Raw genomic sequence first — 24126 nt, forward strand, 5'->3', positions numbered from 1 at the left:
CAAGCTTTCCCAGTTCAATCTGTATCTTCCCCAAGAGAAATTCAAGATAATTGCACTTTGCCAAATAAAGTCCTCTCTTCAGAAGGGCGATTGGCTCAGCGTGATAGACCTCCAGGAGGAGTACATGCACGTTCTGATTTGGAGCCCGCATCGAACATATCTGCAGTTCTCCCTTTTTGTTTCATCTTGGCGAGGCGCACCAGAGACTCCTCTGAGGGCCCCGCAGCGGGTCTGCCAAAACTGGATCTTCTTCCAAGGTTCCCCGTTTGGGAAGTAAGGTTGGGCCCAGTTCTTCCGTGGCTCTGGATACCAGGGTTCGCCCTGAGGCTTCCGCATCGGGAGCTAATCACACAGAGTCTCCGCTCAAGGCCCCTTTGAGGTGGCTATACATACCGTGGTTAAACCTGAGGTTCCCCTTCTTGGGGCTAAATCGGACACCAACAGAATTGAGGGTCCCTCATTGAGGGTCTTGGCTGTAAGGTATATCCCTTAGCCTTTCTCACACGCACGGCTGTGTTGATACCAGTTCTGTTGAGGGGCAAAGAAGGTGGTCCCGCATCACGCGCCTTTCAGTATCTGCTCTGCCGAGGATCCTTCAGTAGAGGCTAATTCTGGGCCAGTCCCTAAGGTGTCTAGTGAACACCCTAGATCTGCCAGTACCGGCTCTGCTGTGGTTCCTTGTTTCAAGGCAAAGATGGCACAAAAGGCCCCTGAAGAGACTATTGCTTCACTTGCTCCTGTGACTCAGTTCACCTTACTCGGAGCAATGTTGATCTGTTTGCACTTTCCGCTCCCTCTACCCCTCTCCCTTCCCCCTGCGCTTTGCATTGTTACACTTGCACAAGCTGAATGACACAAGACCTAGTAAGATAGGTTTTCTTGTCCTCCCTCTCTTCCCTCCCTTGTGTTGTCGTGCCTTGAAACACTTCAGTGCAGGCGCGTTATAAATGACTTACCATATCGAAGAAGGAAACAAATGAGGGTCTGGGACCCACACGAGGAAAGTGAACAGTGAAGCAGATCCAGTCCCTGGGAGGTTCGTGAACCAGGGCTGTCCAGAAGCTTGAGAAAGGCTAGGGGAAGGGAAACATTAAGGGGCGACACTCTCCATCCAAGTGTTAACCTACCAAAACCTGAAGTGTTAGGGAGAGCTCACCCCACCCCCCGATTGAGTGGATTAAGGAAAGTGGTACTTGAAGGACCAGCGAAATGAGGTCCTTAACCCTGAAGACTAGCCTGGAAGAACCCTACAGTGAAGACAACTGTGGTCAAAGAATGAGGTTTCATGGAACTGTGGTTAGAGAACCTTTAAACACAGAACTTTGTGTTTTTCTCGAAACGTGATTGCAGCCTGGGGAAGGGAGGCATTCCCTCAGGACGGTCTCGCGCTTGGAGATTTACCACTACTTTAGTATTTAATGAAATGTGTTTCTGACACAGGACTGTGGACTCTTTATTTTGGACATTTTGACTCGTATATTTAGTTGAGGCAGGGAAACCCCTCTTAGAAATAGGGCAAGATAGGTTTCCTTTTCCTTTTTGCGCTCAAGTCTTTGCCAACCAACATGCCAACATTGTGACACTCCTTCTACACCCTTCCATTACTGATTCCTATATTCCTCTGAGAGCCGCCCAAGAGATCTGAAGTGTGACCAGTCCTTTGATTTGGCCCAGGTGTGGTGGGGATAGTGGGGGCTTGACCCCCAAACACCCCTGCAGTGTGCCCGCGGCAGGCCTCATGCCTTTCCCGCCTCACCTGCGGGCAAGGCAGCGCTTCAAAGTTGCAGTGTGGATCCAGAGCAGCGAGGAGGGTGCCAGGCTAAGGCAGCAGTGAGATCTGGAGAAGCCAGGCCAAGAGGCTGAGCCAGGCCAGGCGACCCATGGAGCACTGGAACAGACGGGGGAAGCTAGCAGCTGGAAGACATCCATTGTGTGGCAGTGAAGCAGCAGAGTAACGTGGACAGCACCAGCTGGAGCCCATGCATAAGGAGGGAATATCTAGTATCCTATCCGGGAATTAATTTTGCTAAAAGTTGGCCTGCAAGGAAGCCTTTCAAAAGGGAACATCAGTTCCCTATGAGCCTCCCTGTTGCTCATGTAAGAAATGCGGCAGAGCTGTGTGGAAAAGGGAGTGGGGGCTTACAAGCACCTTTTTGAGCCACCCCTACCCCGGTCACACCACTCAAAAAACAGATAAATGGTCAGGGCAATTTTTCCAAAGCTCGGAGGGTAAGGTGAATATTTAAAGGTGAGCTTGCGGATAGCAAAGTGTGGGTTGTAGTTGGCTGAGGACTGGAGGTCGAGGAGGACATCTGAAAGACAAAGGAGGAGAGCGTTGAAGGTTATTGGAGAGGGGGGCTGTCTGTGGATTGGTTGTGCTTAGGTGTAAGGAGTGGTTGTTCCTGGGTACAAGTCTGGTAGTGGTAGAGTAGGAGTAGAGAGTAGGTGTAGTGGGTGGAGGGAGTGAAGCGCTAGTAGTAAGCGGTAGTGGCCGATGTAGAGTGAGGGTTTATAGTGATAATTTCCAAAATAATCGATATTTTTTTTTTCGATATTATTGTTTCGACTGTCTTTCGAATTTATTTTTTCAAAATGATGACTGACCACCGAGTGTGAGAATAGAGAGATGGGACAAGCAGTAGTGGTAAAAGAGGTAGTAGTACTAGTAGCAATAGCAGGGGAAATGTAGTTTAAGTCGTAAAGAGAAGTAGTAATAGTGAGAGGTGATTCTAGTGCAGGAGTAGTTGAAGAGCGGAGAGGCGTAGCTGTGGGAAGGAGGGAGTGGTTAGCTTTGAGGGAGTCCTAAGGCGGTAGTTGAAGGTGTTGGCATTAGTGAGTAGAAAAGTATAAAGAGTAGGAAGTGAGATGTGGAAACAAAGGTAATCTCGCATGGTGGAGGTAGGAAGTGGAGTGTTAAATCGGAAAGATGGTAGCTTCCAGGGGAAGAGAACCTCTTGGTAAGCGGAGTACGAGAGTGTCGATTGAAATAGTGCATGACGAGCCGTTGAGACTGTGTGGAAGGAGGCAACATCCTGATATCCCCTAGAATATTCAGCAGGGATAGGAGAGGAACTAGTAGATTGGGTAGCCATTGAAACGGAGAACATATGTAGCCAAAGGAAGAAAGAGGCAAATGGGTGTCTCTGAGCGCTAGCACTAATCCCAGTTAGACGCCTGGGCTAGGGAGGGAGGGGGGCGGAGGGGAGAAACCAGTACGAAAGGAGAGTGATGGGCAGCCCAAGCTCCACATTGCTCAAGACACCCGTTTGCTCTGCGATCTGTGGCACAATCAACCCATCCTACGATTTCTGTAAAATCTCAACTAAAAACACTTAAAGCTAATTTAAGGCCTTAGAGTGGTTCTTGAAAGTGACGCCATGTCACGAGGTTAAGCGCTCACAGCACAGACTAAAAGAATTTTACTCTGGCGGGTCATCCAGTGTGGTGGGCTAATGTAACACAACCGTTGAAGGCTCGAATAGTGTATATGCGAGTTACATTACACATTGGGGCTGCCACCCCAACTGTTTAGGGATAAACATAGAGCACCTACACATTATAAATGTCTGTAATTTGTTCCCAAAGCACCTTTTTAAGAAAGACTTAGCAGATGACTTAACAGACCAGCTGCATTTAACAGACCATTGAAACTGACTTCAAACCTCTGCTATTCCATCTATTAGATGTACTGAATGTCAACCTCTCTTCTGGATCTTGCGAGACCAATGTATCCATACAGTCTTAAGCATTTATGCTGCCAGTCTTCTGTTGCAAGAACGGGTGCACCCTTTTCCTTCAGAGGCTTGGCGCAGGTGTTGGAGATTTTTATTGTCACTTGGACTAGTGTAGCAGGGCCCTGGTTCCGTTCTTCTCACGCAGTGACATAGTATCTTACCCTTGAGCTTTTCTTCCATATAGCGACATTCTAACCCGGGATAAGTTTACTGCACTCTCAAAAACATCACTCCTTCGACATATCCACTCTGTATTTGGGGTCAGGGTCCACCAATGTTATCTAGGTTCATGATTCAGTTTTCTTAGCTCGGGCGGGTATGGGATTGAGTGTCTCTTCTATTGCAGACTTGACATTTCTGGCTGGAAACCTCGACTTGGATTTTAGCAGAGTATGCACCACCACTCTGCAATTTTGAAATCTGCTTTTTTTCCTGACTGGACCTAATGTTTACGGTCCACTCATTCTCTCCAAGATCTTCATCCCGCCCTCCTGGCCTAGCCCATTCAGCAGATTATCCATCTTCGCCCTTAGAATAACATTGGACCATTTGAAAACGACCAATCGGTTCTGCTTTACTCTAAAGATTATACATGCATATCCAGTCTAATGGCCTTTTGAACTAGACACCTGTTGGTCCAATTAAAGTACCTTGGACACACGTGGTCCCTTAGGATAACCGTCTCTGAAAGACAGTTAATGCTCAACATATTTGCCCGTGAATGTTATCTCCTCTTGCACCTTTTCTAGATAAAACCTGCTTTTCCTGCAGTCTGTCTTGGTAGCTGTTGGATCAGATTTCCATGTTTATGGGTTTTGCTGTCCCATTTATGGGACCCCTATACTTTCTTCCACTTCAGAAGTGCCACTGGAACATTTTTTTTTTATTTGTGCTCCTGTGATAGCCCAAATGTCTCCTTGGACAGTGGTGCATAAAAAGCACCAAATGTTGGTCCTGTGCGGTTTTGTGGAGTAGGATAGCGGAAGCTCGAATTCTTTTTGGCTTTAAAAGGTGGAGCTGGTTTTGTCACGCAAGTTCCTGCGGCCATCTTGGATCAGCCATCTCTCCAACTGAAGGCCACAAGAGGCTCCTCTGGAAACGCAACACCAATCAAGAAGAACATTTCCTCATCCCATCAACACCAGGGACGATATGAGGGCATGTGTCATCCCTTCTGAACACCCTAGGGGCGTCCAGCCAGGAGCATTTAGCCAGGTTGTGTCAGTCAGCCCCATCTTGCATTTAGCCAAGTTTTGTCAGTCAGCCATATCGTGCCAAACTATATTGTACCGCTTTTAGCCTATCTCGAAGATCTGTATTGTACTGCATTTAGCTTCTTTTTGAAAAACTATACTGTGCCGTATTTACCCAGTCCCTAAGATCTGCATTTTAGCCTCTCTTTGAAAAACGATATTGCTGCATTCAGCCAGTCTATAAGATTTTCTTTGTGCCACATTTAACCTCTCCTACATCAGGCATTGCATCTACTACCTAGTCCTTTCGAGGAAAAATATTAAGTTTCGTATTCAGCTAACTGGCATAAGACGGAGCAACCTTGCCTTGCTACTTTCCCTATGCCCTCTGGCCAACCTGTGCCTGGCTACACAATAAGCATGCTGGTCAAACGCACCTATACATAGACCTTTACGGTTGTTAACTCATCTTAGTGCGTGGCACCTTCTGTGCTCAGGTAATATCATTGGTTTAAATCCACTGTACTACACTCCTCTTGATAACCTACCACCTAATCATACGGTGGTGACATGCCACCTGCTCAGCCCAAAGCTTTGTCACCGGTCCAGGTGCCTTTTACTCTAGGCATGGCCAAAGCACGCCTAAACTGACTGCATTCGGCCCTTCTCATTCCTCCCCCAAATGCTGCAGTTCAAAAGCTGCAATAATCTCACCTTGAACACTACCACCAAAGTATTCCCCTCCCCCACTTCCAACCCACCTTCATGCCTAACTTTGCTTAAGCAGCACAACGACTCCATAGGAACCTCCTCCTTTACTATTCGACAGAGAAACTAAAGACTTGGGTATAGGACAAAAAATTACACCAGGAGCCCAAACCAATTCACAGCTACTCACTCCCCTGGCAGCCAAACTCATTAGAGTACACTTACAACTAACTTAGTGGCACCAACTGTTACAGCCCTGCAGAGCCCAATCAAGAAAAATCAATTAACAGTGCCGATGAGACTACCTTCTCCAACTAAAAATGTTGACACTCAACAGGGACACAGACGGTAACACATCTGCACCCCTCAGGGGAGCCCTGATCAACGCCAGATTCCCTCCCAGCACACACTCTGCACATATCATACTTTACCACTAAAGACTTCAACTTTATCGCCATAACAGAAACCTGGCTGCACCACTATTGTGCCCCCATTCAAATTGATTATGCCCTCCTATGTATTCCTTATCTTTGATATTTCCCAATATCCAGCTTGCTGCCTCCGAATGTATTTTTTTTCAGTAGAGGGCACTGTGCGTCGATGCCTGGTCTAGTCAATGTCCCTCAGAGGCCTCTGTCTTGACGTCAACGTCATCACAGGCATAGTTAGCTCGCAGTGCCCGTTGCTCAGTTCTGTTTTTCCGCGCTTCGCAGCTTTGGTAGCTTAATGCTTGGTTCTGTCTGATTCTTCGAGATTCCTGAGAAAAATCTTTGAGTTTTCGACAAGATGGCTTCCTCATCGGCTCTGTCGACTCCTCAGTCTGAATTTGAAAAGTGCTGCGACTGCAGTGCTAAAATATCCATGACTGACCCACACAGGATTTGCCTCTGGTGTCTAGGGTCAGAACATCCGTGTTCGGAGTGTGACGAATGCATGTTGATGACGGCCAAGCCCCTGAGGGAGCGCAGAGTGAAGTTGGAGAGAAGTAGGCCTTAAAAGAAAATCTATTAACACGTCCAAACGTAAAACATCGGACAATTCAAGGCCTTCGTCTCCTCGTCATAAAAAACCTAAATGCTCCCGTTCACAAAATGTGTCGCATTGTTCCTAGTTTTCGAGACATGGCAAAAAGAGGCACCATAGATCGCCGTCCACTTCCTCTAGTTCACCCCAAAGGGTAGTTTGTATCTCAAAACATAGTACCCCGGCACAAAGGGAGGAATTCAGAGTGAGTATGATGGTGTTCAAGAACGTGGCCTTGCCCCCCTCAAACACCTAGAGGCGATACCCCAGACAAAACACCTGGGAAGCACAGAAGCCACGAGTCCTCAAACCCAGCTGCGGAAACTCTTTGAAAGCGAACTCATCCCTCGATTCGAGAGAAAGTCTCCATGAAACACAAAAAAATTGTCATTGATGCTGAAAGAAACCCATCCGGCAAGCCCAACAGGTGCGTCGTCTATGCCCTCGATGCCAAAATTGAGGGAGAAGCCATCGACGCCATGAGTGTCGACCTCCTTGATGCCGTATATCCCAACTCCTCCTACACTGTCTTCGAGTAAGATATCGGCGGCTTTGGAGAAAACTTCCTAACCATCGACAATTTTGTCGAAGACGTCAACCTAGACTATTTCGACACTGTCCACTCCCATTATGATGTCTATAGCACCTAGTTGTTTTGAGAAGATTTATACACCACAACCTCGTTCAGATTAATTTAAAACTTACTTCAATTTATGACCATGCAGAAGAGTCATCTGAGGAGGAAAGACCATTCGGTCTCGAATATGGGACACCTTTTGTACCAGAGGTACTCATATCGGAAGAGTCTCGTATAAAGAACCTGCAGGGCTCTCTGCCTGAGGCAAGTGGTATTGACACTTCCCCTGAAATCGAATTTAGTAAGGCAGATCCAGGAGATCATGCTGAGGTCATCTATAGACGACTCATGACTAGAGTAATGGAATACATGGGATGGTCCAGGCCCACCCCGGTTTTCGAACAGGACGATTTCACGGACATACTGGATAAAGGAAAATGGGAAGACCCTATTGTCCCATTTCATAAGGCTCTGCAGAGGAGGTTAACTTACAACTGGGAAACACCAGAGGTTGTCCCGGCAGTGAATAAGAGGCTAACAGCCAAGTACAGAGCTTCAACCTCTGACCCTCCAAACCTGCAGCTGGTGTAGAGATGAGAATGTTGACCCTTTCTCATGCAATACACCCATGGTGTTATCTTTTCTTTTGCACTTGGCTAATCTGGGACTCCAGATTGGTACTGTCAAAGGTTATCTAGCAGCACTTTCCATCTTCAAACGATCTGCAGAGGAAGTCTCCTATTTTAAGATTCCTCTAGTAATTAAATTCTTAAAAGGATTAACTGTTTATTCGACTCCCTTTCAGGTCCCACTATGGGATCTCAATTTGGTTTTAAAACGTTCTAATGGGTGCTCCTTTTGAGCCTCTTCATTCTTGCCCGTAAAGACTTAGTATCTTAAACAGTTTTCTTAGTGGATAGAACACCTGCCCGAAGCCGCCTCATACTGTTTTTCATAAAGGCAGAGTGGTATTGAAAGTGAAGCTTAACTTTCTCCCTAAGGTTGTTTCCGAATTTCACATCACTCAGAAAATAACCTTACCATCCTTTTATCTTTCCGCCACACCCAGGGAAAGAGGAAGAAAGGCTTCACAGACTTGACCCTAGGCGTGCACTGAGTTTCTACATTGCCGGATTGGCAAAACTGAGATGGAATGATCAGTTGTTTGTGGGCTATACAGGTCATAAGCTGGGTCTAGCCATCACCAAACAAACCATCTCTAGATGGATTATTTTAATAATTTCAGAATGTTAGACTGGCCGGTAAAGACCACCCAGAACATCCAAGGGCTCACTCGACCAGGGGTATCGCAACTTCGTCTGCTTTGTAGAGGGGAGTGCCAATAAAGGATATTTGTTCTGCTGCCACATGGTCGTCTGCACACCCCAATAACATTCTGGATTCCTCCACTAGCCAAGAGTCTGTTTTTGGAAAGACAGTACTGCATTCTGTCCGTTCTTGATGACTTCAATTTTACTCCCTCCTCCGAATAATGTAACTGCTTTGGGAGCGTATCAAAGATGAGGAAGACATGGGAGGACTCAATCCATTCGAAGAACAAGTTACTTACCCATGGTAAAGTTCTTTCGACTGGATGTTATTCCCACGTATTCCTTATTGTCCCTCCCATCCTACCCCGCAGTAAAACTTCCCTTGTGGTTAGTCTGCGCTCTCAAGGGGATTAACCGTCTAACTCAAGACAGTGCTTTGCTCTTCTGAAGGGAACTGTGCAACCGGCGCTGCGCGAGCTACTTAAACCTGTGATATCGACGTCAAGACGGAGGCATCTGAGGGACATCGACTCGACCAGGCATCGCCGCACAGTGCCCTCTACTGAATGTTTTGAGGTAGCAAGCTGGATATTGGGAATTATCAAAGATAACATCCAGTCGAAAGAACGTTACCATGGGTAAGTAATTTGTTCTTCTGGGCCATTCTCCACCTATCCGGGTGTCCCAAATCTAGGGTTGCTGCACGTATTGGTGTGTCCCAGTTTTGGGCCCTTCTCCCTGTATTTAGGTGTCCCAAATCTAGGTGTTAAGAGATTTGAGATAGCCACATTGTGGTTGGCCATATTTGGGATCTAGGCCAACTGTGTTAGCCATACCTGGCATTGCTGCGGTGCCCTCAAATCTAAGCTTCTCCCCCACGTGCAAGGTACCACAAAGCTAGGCATCAATGCATTTACAGGAGTGACTGCAATCCTAGGCTTTCACCCACTTACCAGGCGTCCCCAAGCTAAGTACTGCTGCTGTGCCCAGTTCGGGCTCTGCCACAACCCCTGGTAGCTATGGTACAGGTGCCCTTTTGAGTAACTGCCTTGTCTCCACCCTAGACACCTCCACCCACCGTGGGTTTCACATAACTCAGCTCACCACCTAGCAAAACACCCGAAATCTAGGTAGTCCCCCACCCCATCGGCAGTGTCCCCATCCCAACACCCCCCCCCCCCCCCTCCATGTGAACCACCAGGTCTTTACCACCTCAATGATTGGCTAGATGCACAACCTGCCCTCTTGCCACATATCAATACAAGGACCCCGAAGATAAACACCAAAAAAGAAAAATATAACAGATTGGAGCCAGAAAGGAAATGCCAGCAAATGACCGAACCACAAGGGTCTACAACCCCTGGTTCAACAACCTCACCAATTACAAGCAACAACTAACCACAAACGGCAAAAGCTGAACCCCAAGGGCCAGGAAACGCACCAATCCAAAGAGCAAACACACTCAAATCGATACAGCCCACAACCAAAGCACCATCCCTCACCACAAGAAAGACAAAAGCCAGAATGGACAACAGAAATAAGGAAACCACAACCATGCAGGAAAGTGCCGAACAGCAAAATCCCACAACTCCCAAAAACTGGGTAAAGAACAAGCCAGATGGCTGGAGGACACATGCATAGACTAACTACGTCGCTCGCTGCCTCACCACATACGACTTGCTTGGTAAGTAAAGATGGACCAGCAACAACAAACCGGCAGGCAAGAAGCATTACCAATATAGACCCCACTTGGATGCCAAATGTAACACAATTGATAAACCACCCAAACCTGAATTATAACGTGGATGATACCCAAACTGGAATCATTACCCTCTACATGCTTTACATTACTAAAGACTGGGACAACAGACGGGTACCAGTACAATTCACCAGCCGGAATGAACTAAAACCAAACAACCCTACCATCAACCTAATCAGTCTACTCAATGAAGAGATTGACCACCAAATAACGCCACCTCCCAGCAGACACAACCAGGAGAGCACCACCATTGACGGAAACCTCACTGACAACACACCGAACCAACAATATAAACAACATCCGAAAGCAAAATCAAGCAAACTACATTGCAGCCTTATTAACGTTAGATCCATGACAAAACACTCAATAGAAATCCATGACCTAAGCGAAGGTGGAACGTGCAAATGTGCTCTTTCTTGCGGAAACTTGGTTATCAGACAACTACAAAGGCATTGTGAATGAAGCCATATTGGACAACTTTAAACTAATACATGCCAACAGAGAAAACCGAAGAGGAGACGGTTTTATAACTTTTTGGGTGGCGTAATGTTTTAAATTTGTCTTTTTGGATATGGACACTGTATTTTGTAAGTTAGAAGACATGGCAAATTTTGGATATGCTTTGTGTTGATATTTTTGTGTGTCTGATGGGTTATTTGATCCGAATAAACATATTGACTGAAATACACCAAGAACACATCCGAGCATCTCCACTAATCACAACCGACGTACAAGACTGTGAATCCCTCTTCGTTATGATGGAACTCAATGACCAAACCAACATAGTTTTCCTCCTCATCTACAGACCATCTTACAACCACAACATTGCACCAAAATTAGCGGACACAGCCGTCATTTTATCAACCTACCATGACCACCTAGTCGTACTGGGAGACTTGAACATCTGGTTTTAAAAAGAAAACGAATACACAGCAAACTCACTCAGTAACAAATAGTAAATGGATCCACCCGCAACGCTGGACACACCCTGGATGCAATTTTCTGCAGAGAAGGACCATGCACTTCTGCATCACCTACACCGAAGATATCGCGAGACCACTAGTTGATAACATTCTACATCACATCCTAATCCCGCCTACCGGCCGGAAAGCAGTCTCCATGCGAGCAAGAAAAGCAACTGGAAGAACCTAAACTTGGAAGCCCTAACAAACCTAGATTCGACCCTCCCAAGCATAACAGAACCCAGTGAAACATCTGTAGACCCAGCAGAAAACTCACTCAACAGGTGGATTACAATGTCCCTAGACCAGCTGGCACCAGCAAAAACATTCAAAGCGACACAAAAAAAAACTGGCAGCAAAATGGTTCAAAGAAGAACTGAAAAAAGTCAACAACAAAAAAACGCAAAATGGGAAATGGAGAGAACCCTCCAACCGACAAGACCAAATAAATTACCAAAGACAGCTCAAACTGTACAAATCAACAGTCCTCAAAGCAAAAAGAAAAACAATTACACCACAAGAATGGACTCGGCAAACAATCCACAGAAAACTCCTTCAAAATCATCAGAGGTGGGAACAAAAACCTCACCCTGCAAGAATTCCACCATCCCGACACAAGCCCTTTCTGACCACATGATCAACCACCTGAGTTAAAAAATACATAATCCAGTAGATGACACAGCCCAGGCAAACACAACCACAACTGCCGGACCACGGACACCAGGCGAAACGGACTACATCAAAACTCGCCTTCCTATAGAACCAATCGCAGAAGAAACCTTTGCCACGCTTATGAAGGACACCAACCTTGCAGGATATAAATAAAGAAATCAAAACCCCACGGTGCCCCTGTCCCCTGACATCTTCAAAGGAATCCTCAACCACAGAACCCCAGCAACTCCCTTCTGGAACCTAATGAATATCACTCAAAAGAGGAATAGTACCGTCCGCCTTAAAATCATCACATATGAAACCACTGATAAAAAGGGAATTAAAGCGCAGAAGACCCAAGCAACTAGAGACCGATATCCAACCTTCCCTACCCGGCAAAGATCCTGGAGAACCATGTGTACAGGATCCTACTTAAATACGTCAAAACAAATGGAATACTCGACCGGTCCAAAGTTGCCATCCGACCAATGAGGAACAGAATCCTCATGCCTATCAATATGGGACGACCTGAAAATAAACGTAGAAGCTGCCCAATCATCCCTCATACTACAGAACACATCGGCAGCATTTGAAACAATCGACCATGTAACACTAATATCAAGATTGATGGAATGTGGCATAGACGAATCCATACTTAAAGGATAGTTCCGGGACTTTTTTTTTTATTGTCCCTACGGTTCGGCCATGTGTTTTTAAGCATAAATCGGTAGATCGTAGAAAACTTTCCTATGGACCTTACCCGACTTTTCGTCCATTAACGCACTCGAAAACATCCGCCATTTTATGATGATCCTATCATTTCCCCCCATCGCCCTGGCTCACCTGCTTTTGCGGCACTAAATAAATCCCCCGCCCCTGAAACAGACTTGATCAAAACATTCATATTCCCCGCCTCTATCCGTGACGTGACTGTGCTGCCTAGGCAAACGCGCCCAGGCGTCTTCTACGCGACTCCACACAGAACCAGGAAATCAACACAGATGAGCTCACACAACACAGCGCGCCACAATTGGGAATATGAAACTGTACTTTTAAATTAAACCGCAAGATTGTAAATTTGGTAAAGTACATTTATTTGACATCAAATGTTTTGAGAATATTCAGCGATTTGCATTTTTATTTGCTCACGTTCCAAAAAGTTCGTTTCGAGGCACACGATGTTCCTTTGCTGTACACAGGGTCTTAGATCAATGAATTTTTATTTGCTCTCGATCCAAAATATTTCGTCTTGAGGCAAGCGATGTTCGTGTGCAGTAGACAGGGTGTTGGTTTACGATAAAATAAGCTCTTCGGTCGCACTGATAATCGCATGGCTGTTCCAACAACGAGGCACTAGGCCACCACAACGGTCTGTATGTTGCATCTAGCCGTTAGTACCGCATAAGGGCATACTTGTACTTGGCGATCGTCCCACAAAATGGTCAGGGTGCTAACGTTGTTCACGCGGAGAAGCAACTGGCGGTTAAAAAACCCATCCGCCGGTGTCTGGTACTCGTGACACAGACAATAATGGACGATGTATCTATTTGAAAAACATAAAAAAAGGAAATTAGTCTCACCATCAGATCTTTATTAAAATTATTCATTTTATATATTATGTCTGGAAATTATTTCATAGCTAGGACAGTGCAACTGGGTTTTATACGTCAAGGGGGGGGGGCTGTAGGATACTGAGACAGTCCCCCAGTGCAGGGGTTGACAGGGAGTGCAGGTGGAGAGTGGAAGGGCCCAGGACCGAGGTCGCAGACAGTGGACCAGTTGTAGCAGGGGAGAGGGAGAGAGAAAGCAGAAGCAAAGAGGAAGGTTTTGAGGTGCTTCCGTAAAAGCAGGCGGTTCTCCCCAAGATAGTGCGCGGTACAAAACAATATGCCACATAGAATGAACAAGTACAACTTAACCCGTCTTTAAAGCTACTGTATAGTAATTAAATTGCGGTATAAACTCATCTAAAGAGTTACTTACATTATATTTGCATTTTCTATTGTCTGTGCGTAGGGCAGCCCCGAAATACCACTCCTTCTATGCCGACGTTTTATTTCTTCTAATGAACGAACATGAAATGGCTTTCGTTTCTGAAATTATATTCATTATCGTTTCTTACGTGGTCCCGGCCTGTCAAGGTCAAATAACAATAGAACCTTATACTGAGTCGTGGGCCATTCTGGCACCCGAGAAAAAATCAAAGCAGCTGACCTTCACTTTGAACGAACACACATTCCTAGTTAGCTACATTCAGTGTAAGGCCGTCTTACAGGACTTGAAATTTACACTCCATCTTTGCATTTTGTCTGCGTGCTTTGCAGCCCCACATAACCATAAATACGGAGACATTCTATATTTTTGGAAAAATCATTTATATTACTGTTTGGTTTAATTTAATGCGCAAATGAACAAGGTTGGATAGATAAACCTATTCAATGGGCCTGCGACATGAGGAGACTCGAGAGAACAGACAATCAAATTACAATCATTTAAACCGTGATGTGTATTTCTCAATGAGCTCTTCTTTAGGTGGACATGGAACAGAGGCAATGTTGGGTGGCAATGCAGTTGTCACCTGCACAGGTTCGTTCACAACTCCATTTATGTGCCTATCTAGGACGTCAACAATAAGTCTCTCAATAAACTCATTAAAATGACAAAACTTTCTTATCACTGTCGATTCAGGTAAAAAATGTCATTCTGCTTTGAAAAAAATTCTATCTAGAAAATGCACAATATGGAACAAATTTACATGCATTCGAATGATATGTAGATGTAATTTTATATGTGGGAGACGACCATGACATAGTAGTGGCATCACTGACATCACAACCAGAGTATACTTACTCGTTACTCGGATTACGCGGACGAACAGTGCCGCGAAGTTCGTGCATAAGCACCATCATCATCCTCAACACGGTCCGTGAGAGGCAGGCTTCCCTGAACTCTGGCAGCTCAGTGATGCATTGCGGACTTGGCTCGCCTTCCGAAATGTAGGCCAGACATCCCGAGTTTTCTCGGCAGCAGCAGTTCTCCTCCTCAGTTGGCATTAGCTCGCACCGATTGCACGTGCACCAGGTGGAGACGCCGTCCATGCGACATGGTCCAGGCTCTTCATCCGTTGACTGGTCCTCCCAACTGCCGTCCGAATCCCCATCGTTTTCGCGTGCTTGCCTTTCCAGTAGTTCTTCCTCGGTGTACTCGGGCTCGTACATATACGGCATTATTGTAGCCATTGTGTGGTAAAGAAAGTAAAATAATTTATAGCGGTGGTACTGGTATCTGTTCACACGGGCTACAATCAACGAAGGTAGCTGACCAGAGCACAGAAACGAGTCACAGAATATTCAAAGTAACACAGAGAGAGGAATGGATTCGAAAATCTGCTGCTGTGTGTTGTGAAACGGTCTGTTTATACTTATTGAGGAAAGAGGCGTCCTGCCATTTCCATGGCGACACTTCATTAGCTGAGGCGCAGCGATTGTTGACACGAAACGGGAAATGTCCATAGGAAAGTTTTCTACGATCTACCGATTTATGCTTAAAAACACATGGCCGAACCGTAGGGACAATAAAAAAAAGTCCCGGAACTATCCTTTAAGTGGCTTGCCTCATTGCTAACCGAAAGAAACTACCTACCACCATTGACCTCAAACACCAAAAATATATCATGCAGATTTCCTCACAGATCCAGCCTCTCCTCTGCTTTTCGACATCTACATTTGCCCACTGATGAAAATCATTTGAACCCGCCGACTTGCTGCCTACAACTACGCAGACGACGCACAACTGATTGTGAAAACAAACAAAACCCAGGAACAAAATAACTAGCTACCGCCTCACCCACATATACAATTTGATGACAACTAACAACCTTAAACTGAACCTGGCAAAAACAGAAATAATGCTCTCACCCGCAGGATTAGACTGAGGGAACCTATAACTGGACTGGCCGACCAGCATGGGAACGCAACTGGAGATTACCAATGTAGTAAATAACCTAGGAATACTAATGGACAACGGACTAGCCCTGAAACCGCAATCGCCAAAAAATGCTTCCTCCGAAGAGTACTTGGAGGATTACTCTCCTACCTCAGACCCCTCACATTCATATATCCCTGATACTCACAAGAATTGACTACGTAAACAGCCTCTACCTAGGAATGCCGGAAAGACTCCCCAAGAAACTCCAAAGGGTGCAAAATACAGCAGCCAGGAGGATCCTGTGAAGACTAAACCGAAGAGACCACTACGCCAGCCCTGAAAAGCCTACACTGGTTACTAGTAAATAAAATGCACCAAATTCAAAGCACTTTTCATTGCCCACAAAGCCTTGCACAGACAAGTAGCTGAATTCCTCCAAGACCAGATTAGCCGGTACCGGCCAAGAAGGGACCGAAGATCCAGCAACGATCTACAAATGGAGGCAAAACATTACGAAAAAAAGGACATTTGGTGGAACGCCATTCTTGCGTCAAGTTGCTAACCTCTGGAACACCATGACCAAAGAAATTAGAACCATAGAAGACACATCGCCTTGAGGAAACTACTCTCAATCTGGTTATTCAACAGACCATGACGGACGCAAAGGGGCACCAACGGTAATAACTTCAGATAAACAACTAATGAGGATGTGAGATGCACCTATGATCCACAACCAAGAACCGGGGTAGATGCCATCAGGCGCAACCAAAGAGTCGTACCAGAAGCTCCAACACACTGACAATTACTAACCCACTTACCCTTCCTGCTCCTCCAACATAACCAATGCCACTACTCCAGACCTTGGGCTAGCCACACTAGGCATGAACCAATAATCAATTCTATGTTCACACCCACCATCTGAGATGCTTGAAGCACACCTACAGTGAACCACCACACATAGTCCATAAAATCGACAACACGCAAGTACACACCAAGACACCAGATGGTCTTACAGCTACAGCCACCCACGACTCTGGATCCTTTATGGACACTAGTCAGTGTGCACAACCACAACCACACCCCACCGTCACAGAGGCACAGAGTGTTGCCCATATGGTTACAACGCACTGGGCATTCTGAACCATCTTCCACATGCAAAACATTAACAGACTGCAGTTCCTCCTGGTTCTGAACCTATACTCTCATCCTATCCTCACAAACCACCCCACCCTCTTTTCTTCCAGAGCCACGGAGCGCCCGGAGACTGCCTCTGGGTGGAAGCGGTGCACGGTAGAAATCAACAGAACATACACTTCACAAACTATGCCCAATGCGGCTGAAAGATGTCTGGGGTTGCTTATGGTCTCATGCAGAAAGGGTGTGAGCTAGCACTTGGGCTGGACTGCCCCGTTTGTGTGTTGGCTAAAGCCTGATGCTTCTGATCTTCCGATTCTCTAATGGCAAGTTAAGTTAAAAAACTATGGTATGGAGAGGTTGCCCAGAGCAATGCATCTAGTTATGAATTCAAAAACTTCCAGCTATCAACCTCTAGTTTTGCTCCTACAAGTGAAAACAATAACTTTCCTGCCATAGTCTCCATAAATAACTGGATCGACTACTCTATATATTTGACATTACTTTGGAGCTAGAGGTTAGTCATGTTCTAATCCCTTCCTGGGACTTCCAAGTGAGAGGAAGCAAATAAGCTAATTGAAGAATTGCTGCACATGGGCTTAACCACACTTTTACTCCAGACAAGCTTTTACACACTGGTAGGCTGCAGAGACGGGTCCTTGCCCCATCTTAATAATTCATTACCGCAACATAGTCTGCTTGCGCTAAAAGGTGGGCTACCCATCCAATTGCACTTCATCCCAAGCCTTGTTGTGTTTGTCCTTAACCTCGTGGGCATGTTACCAGTAACACATTTACAATAAATTGCTTCTTCTCAAGCCACCTATGCTAGCAAAACATAGAGGCCTGAGTAGCTGATGTGTTTGGGGGTGGGCAGGTGGAAGACCTTTCAGATTACCTGTTGAGGGCCTGCTTCAGTAAGAGTTCTGTCCAACTGCCTAGGCCTGAATTGCTGACATCAAAACTTTCAATATGAAGAAAGAGCTATTGAAAGGTGCATGAAGTTTGCAACTTTGGGTTCCCAAAGTGCCCTGCTAGTCTTGTTTTTCAACAGTTTTTATGCTCCAGTCTTGATCGTTGACTGGCCAAGCTTGTGTGGTCTGCATGTGTGTCCTTGTTCTTCCCGAATGTAAATCAAAAGCTGTTCAAAATGTATTGCTGCTTAAAAAATGTATTGCTGTTGCCATGATTGTAGTCTGCAGATGGGTTGAATTGGCGATATAGATTAAACTGTTGTGGCATGAAAAGCGGGTTTAGTGATTTCCTTCTCTGGTAATAAAGACTATAGTTGCCTGATTCCCTCAACATCTGAAGTTCCTTTGGACATTTCGACAGTCTTCTGCTCTCAGTTGAAAAATTGAATCTTGTCGATGTAAAGCATGTTGATTATGAGATTTGTACTCACCTGAGCCATCCATGGCATGAAATCCTTAAGTGACTCATCTTTGTATGCTAATATTCCTGTACTGCTATCGAGTAAATTGCTCTTGACTGATGGTTGGTGCTTTAGTTGAAATGTTCTATGAACATTTCTGTGCAGTCCATAAATGCTATACGCAAAACTGTATATATATAGTCATTCTCCCTATTCCCACCACACACAACCTCATTGTTTCTCAAAGTCCACCTGCCACAATTACTTTAAGCGCTGTGAATCGGCCCACTTGTGTTTCCGAGCTATCAATAAATCAGTAAATGTGCCTGTTAGTTGGCACTCGGGGTGCTGTATTATTTGCAGGACATGTCCTGCAGTGTAATCTTGTAAACATTCTTTCATGTAATCATTTGTGTTTGAACTACCATGATGCCATGTTAAAAATATTTTTTTCTTTTTCTCACGCAGAGTGCAACTTCTCAGGGTAGCTCTCCGGGCCTCTCAGTGGTGAAAGTCCTGACTGCTAGTGAGGTGGCAGCACTTGCTGCTTCCGCCACCTCCGGAAAAGTAGGTGGGACCGGTGAAACCCGGAAGCTGGAGCACCAGAAAAAACAAGAAAAGGCCAACCGCATTGTTGCTGAAGCTATTGCCCGGGCACGGGCACGGGGGGAGCAGAACATCCCACGGGTCCTGAATGAGGATGAGCTTCCTGTTGTGCTTGGTGATGGGGAGGAAGGAGGCCTTGGTGATAAAAAGAGGCGAAAGAGGGCTTCTGGCATCCGGGTTGGACGAGGCGAGAAGAACAAAGAGGAGAAACCCAAGAAAGCCAAATCGTTGGGGTCATCAAAGTCCAGAGCAAAGTGCAAGACCAAGTGAGTTTCCTTTTGCCTCCTACCTTTTGACTCTATATTGGAGGGAAGAGTTGTGCATGTTTGCCCAAGACACTACAAAGTCCAAATGTAGGGGGTGGTTCGTTCACTCGGTTCCATTCTAATGTAGCACACATTCTTGATCTGAGAATCAATCCCGAACAGCTAGAATGTTTGGTCCAGCAGGAATCCAGAAAATTGTAATTGTTGTTTTGAAAATTATAATTTGATTGGATGTTTCCATTGCTAAATCACATGGAAAGTCTGCACATGGTATGGCAATGTGGTGCTGCCCCTACCTCTGCCACAGCCCTGCAATAACCTCCCTGCATTGAACTAGCCCATTCGAACTCTGAACACCACTTCAAACTGGCACTTGTTTTCTAAATTTGCTGCTTTTCGTTTTTTTTTCTTCCTTTTCATAAGCTTGTATTGTTCCATAAAATACAGGCCAACGTCACATCTTACATTTCAATTTGTAACAAAAGGTTGTACAAAAATGCCTGCCACCAGAATCATCCCCCCGCCCTACCAACCCGAATGGAACTAGTGAAGGTTTATCTAAGAGCACGATCCAAAATAGGGGTATGCCTATGTGGGTGACATGGAATTTCCATGGAAGTGGTTAGAGTGGGACCAATCCGTTCAGTCACTAATGTTGCAGTAGACCAGAACTTTCATGTCCTGAAACCCCTGCTCACATTTGCTTGATTTTTGGCAAAACGCTACATTATGTCCTTTTTTTGTTTCTGTTCCAAGAGCTGACTGTAATTGTTCTAGGGGGATTAAGTAAACTGTTCTTTCTGGATGCTGAATGCCATTTGCAGATTAAACCGATGACTCAGACTACTTTACTTTATTAACAAACAAACTACACAGTATGTGCAAAATGGGGACCTCCATAACATAAATTCCTCCGGTCTCTGTTGCAGAGGGGTAACCCTTCCTGGGTGAGGACTTTCCTACCCAGTATTCCCAATGCACCCCATGTGAAGTTTGACTCTCTTCGGATGTCTGGGTGGAAGGAGACATGTGCCTGGAGGGACTCTTACACCGGAGTCCTGTTCTGCTGTCTCTAGTTTCAAGTGCTGCTTTCAGAGGGGTTTGGTAAACCCGGCGTTCCCTCCAAGGCCCTGACTGCCACAGTTTCTCCTAGTATATTGTTCTCTGGGTTTTTCATAGAATAACTGGATCTGGAATAGGTTCTCCCAGCCCTCTGGATGCTGAATTCCTTAGACCTGACTGTCTCTAAGGATTTTTGCCATGGGCCATCAATCGCCTCTCTATACTGTGTAGGCTGGTTGCTTGTTACTTCTCCCGATAAGTCCTCATGCAGACGGCAAAACTGGCCCATGGAACCTTCTTGCGTTATCAACGTTCCTTTTGTTTGTTTTTTTCAGATCCTTCCTTCCGCCTAATTCTGGATCTTCTATAATTTCCCCTGGCACTCCCATCTACCTCAATGTTCTCTATAACCACCTCACAATATTATACTGCCTTTCTTTTCCCACAACTAATACCTGATGTTACCACCACCACTCCCTCCTCTGCGCCCTTTTTTATTACCTCCTTTAGACCGACTGTCTTCCCCACTTTGCTCCAGCTCCTCTTACCGCCCTCCCACCCTAGTAGACTGAGTTGGTGGGTTTTATAGCAGTTTTCCCTCGCCCTGAGCAAGTCTCCTTAAGGCTCTTTACCTTTATCCACACATTGAAGACTTGTGATTGGCTCCTCCTCCACACAAGTTCTCCTGAACAACTCCTGAGATTTAGGGCAAGGACCTACATTTGGCCTGTCTGCCATTTTAGTATCCACTACCTTTCTCTTCTTGTTGTATCACTCTGCCTTGAAGAACACCAGTATGTGACCCAGATGTTAAGAAATGCTTACAAATGCTTCAGCACCTTCAGAAAACTCCATGCATGGCAAGGGTTGCTCTCAGTAAATTTGCAAGTTTGCGTCTCCTTTTGAAGGAAAACTCAGCTGATGGATCATGGAATGGTAAGCTTGTATTTTTCACTGGTTGGCAAGCTGCTGGCAACCTTGTATCCCATGCAGGAATATGACTCGTGGAGGACCACTTTAGGAGTTTCTTTCTCTGCTGCATCAAAACTGGCAGTAACAGTGCTGTTTGCGACATACTGAAAATCGGTAACTGGCAACACAGTTTCCCCATATAGGGTTACTGGACTCAATGTCACAAAGCGACTGTCACTGACCAATGTATGGTCAGAAAAAGGCCTCCTAATATAGGGTGACTTTCCTCCGGAGAGCGCAGCCTTTGTAAAGCATAAACTAGACACTATGGCAGGGGCACAGGTGAGACGGCGGGAGGGAGATGGCCTGAACTACTCCCAGGCTGTGGGAAAGAAAAAAACAAGACCATGAAGTACCCTGTATCCATTAAGAGCAGAATCCCACCCCTCTGGGCCCCAACTTTTCATTCTCCTACATGATTGCTGAATCCAATAGAGGAATCTTGCCTACTAACGGCGTACAAGGTGCATAGACCGGAAGAGGAAGAGTTGCCAGGCTGAAGAAAGAACGCACTAACCTATAACCGGGTGGAACCAGGATGGAAACTAAGATGTGTATATAATCCAAAGTGGAGATGGGGGCAGATCACAAAGAAGGCAAAATCCAAAAACCAATGTCTCAACTCCACCAAGCAACCAAATCCAGCAAGAATGATCTGAAAAGCAATCCAGAAAACAAGCAGGGCCCATTTTCACTAGACGACAAGGGTACAAAAAGGCATACACAAATAACAACAATCCAAAAAACAAGCTTGGATCTGCTGGTTTTTTACTCTTGCCTACCAGAGACCAGCCAGGAACATCCAAGAGCAATCCAATTTGAGAGAAATCGGGTCTGTTACACGAAAGACCAAACACATTCGAAAAATAGTTACTTACAGGGAAAACTATCTTGTCTGCGTTGCATGCCCTTGGACGCAGCGTTGGAGCGTGATGACATTATCAAGCTCTGTGTGCACGCATGTTTCTGGCGATTTTGGTCCCACTGGAAATGCGTTGGGAGCCACGGAAGACGCCAGCTGCGAGCAGGATGGCTCAATAAGCGAGAGCAGAAAGCCAGCAGGTAAATCCGGACACTCTGGGAGAACCTCCCAAGGCCTTTGGATTGGGTTATATTCTGCAGTGGGGTATTTGTTACCAGTAACAGTAAGGGGTCTTTAAGTAGCCTACTGTGGTGGGGCAGAAATGTGAGGCAGACAACTTTGTAAAGAGTTCAAGGTTGAATAAACTCCTCACTATCCCTACCGAGTATTTCCCTGCCTAAAATAAACTGGGATATCTAACACTTATACAACAATCAAAGCAAAAGGGAAATATATGGCAATTCAACTCGACAACATTATATAACGTATGACCTGATTCATAGTATGAACAATGTCTCTTGTTGTGTTCTGGGCGAACTTCCCTTCCCCAGATCCAAACTAAGGTTTTCTCCAAACAAAAGGAAAAATAAAGAAATCCAGTACAACGCAAAGTTCCAGTACAGTTCTTAAGTTCTTGTACTAAAATTCACAAAGTTCTGTTGCTTCAATAAAAGTACCTTGAAACAGTCATACGCTCTAACTCTTCCTGGAATAAGAACTGTTCCACAGGTCTAGCAACACAGTGTGGCCAGGATGGTGTACAACTGCAAACAATTGTTACTTTACTTCATCCAGCTTTCACCACTCTGTCAACTCTGTTCTCTATTCGTACCACTCTTCAGCACTTGCACTTTCTACGACCTGGCTTATCCTTTCACCAGATTTCTTCTGGGCAATCACTTCTTGCCCTACGGGTACACTTGCCTGCTCATCTACTACAACAGAGAAGTGCTTCAATGGTAACTTTAAATTTTAGAATAACAACTTCAGTTGTTTTTCTTGGTATTTTGATTGATTCATTTATAGAGCGCTTTACACCAAGGCGCTGATGTACACCAAGCTGGCATTTTAAAATGCAGCTTTCAGGGAATAGAACATTCACTCTACAAACAATGTTACTTTCCCTCTGGATAACTTCTTTCAGAAGGGCAGCTTATTTGCCACCTTTCTCTACCTCCTGCACTAATGGTTAAGCAGTGGCGAGGATACAGTCTTTCCTTGTGGCTACCTTGGTTTTGGCAATGCGAGTTTAGATTAAGCACTTTCTTTTGAACATAGGAGTAGTGCTTCCTACAACCCTTTGGGTTCTTATTACTCCCATCTGGCTTTTGGCTTTGCTTGATGCTCTTAATTGGCCCAGCTTCAGCCCGCTTCTGGCTTCGGCATTGCGTGCATGCCTTAGTTCTTAATGCTGGTTTCTCACTGGGTTGTCAGGAACTCCAAAAACTCATAAAATGCCTATCACAGCTACTTTGTTTCATTAATCACCACCTCCGTAGTTTTCTAATAGTTCAGTATTCAATAGAACCTTCTCTGCCATGCACACGCGAGCAACATGGCTGACCTGGCATAAGCAAACCACATCCAAGCTCTCTGGTACCTGTTGCAAGTGGGGAACTCACCGGGTATGTCGCTCTCACTCGGTGCTCGCTGGCCGTTAGCTTCTGTGGCTCTCCTGGACCTGGCTAACAGTTTTTGGTTGGTTGCTCACGCTGCTGCCACTCCAGCTCCGAGCTTCCCAAGCTCGTATGAATCTTCTGCGCGACTGAGTCACCAGAGAACTCTCTGCGTCTTTCATCACTCCGACTTTCTGCTGCAAAACCTCTGCAAGGGGGATGAGGAGAGGCACTGACTCTCTCCAGACCCTCAGTGGTTCTGGCATCTTCTTGCTCTATTAATCACACCTACACCTGAAGACGTGGCCTGCACAGCAGACACCGCTCCCTCTGCTTCATCGTCTGAGTTATTCAGCTTCCTTCTATACTGCATCTGAGGGGGCCATTTAGGCTTCCCAGTCTCCCTCAGTTGTGGGTAATTTAGGTTA

The 24126-nt window shown here is 45.6% G+C and overlaps 1 protein-coding gene across 8 annotated transcripts in view; it reads left to right on the top strand.

Moving 5' to 3' along the window:
* CHD8 (chromodomain helicase DNA binding protein 8) overlaps positions 1-24126 on the top strand; it is a 1687145-nt gene that overhangs the window by 159651 nt on the left and 1503368 nt on the right. For all 8 annotated transcript variants that reach the window (XM_069633907.1, XM_069633913.1, XM_069633911.1 and 5 more), the window contains exon 4: positions 18783-19186. In XM_069633907.1, the coding sequence (XP_069490008.1) occupies positions 18783-19186 (404 nt within the window). The remainder of the gene's footprint in view (positions 1-18782; positions 19187-24126) is intronic.

This window comes from Ambystoma mexicanum, chromosome 13 (genome assembly GCF_040938575.1).
Source record: "Ambystoma mexicanum isolate Mex_15411 chromosome 13, UKY_AmexF1_1, whole genome shotgun sequence".
Classification (NCBI taxonomy): Eukaryota; Metazoa; Chordata; class Amphibia; order Caudata; family Ambystomatidae; genus Ambystoma; species Ambystoma mexicanum.